The sequence below is a fragment of the Brassica oleracea genome, unplaced genomic scaffold (genome assembly GCF_000695525.1).
Source record: "Brassica oleracea var. oleracea cultivar TO1000 unplaced genomic scaffold, BOL UnpScaffold13586, whole genome shotgun sequence".
Taxonomy (NCBI): domain Eukaryota; kingdom Viridiplantae; phylum Streptophyta; class Magnoliopsida; order Brassicales; family Brassicaceae; genus Brassica; species Brassica oleracea.
This window is the reverse complement of record NW_013630105.1, coordinates 1-464: the sequence shown is the minus strand read 5'-3', so window position 1 is coordinate 464 and position 464 is coordinate 1. Positions and strand designations below refer to the sequence as shown.

General features: G+C 53.7%; 1 protein-coding gene across 1 annotated transcript; it reads left to right on the top strand.

Moving 5' to 3' along the window:
- Positions 1–8: 8 nt before the first annotated feature.
- Positions 9–458, top strand: LOC106322292 (cysteine-rich repeat secretory protein 12-like; the record flags this gene model as incomplete). The annotated part of the gene is made up of 1 exon (XM_013760385.1): positions 9–458. A coding segment is annotated over one exon (450 nt), but the record flags the coding sequence as incomplete, so codon positions are not given.
- Positions 459–464: the final 6 nt, after the last annotated feature.

Below are 464 nucleotides of genomic sequence, written 5' to 3'. Positions count from 1 at the left end.
AAACCGTCCACGGGATGCACCACTGCCGCAGCGACCTCTCCACACGTTCCGATGATTGCGCTAGATGCGTCGCGCAAGCTGCTCGCATACTACAAAATCTCTGTGGCGGCGCGTCCGGCGGCGCGTTGCTTCTCGAAGGCTGTTTCGTGGAGTATGAGAACACTAAGTTCCTCGGCGTGGCGAATAAGACGTTGCTGGCTAGGGTATGCGGGACACCGTGGGGGTATAGCTCGGACGAGTTGACTAAGACCAGTAAGATGGTGAGTTTTGTAGTGGACGCCAATAGCGTACCTTACAGAGCTTGGATAGGAAAGGGATCGCAAGCTGTGGCGCAGTGTACTGGAGACCTTAGTGCGAGTGACTGTAACGACTGTTTGAAGGAAGCGAACAAACAGCTGAAGTCATTGTGTGGAATAACCGCATGGGGTGAAGTTCACTTAGCCAAATGTTACGTGCGTTACTGG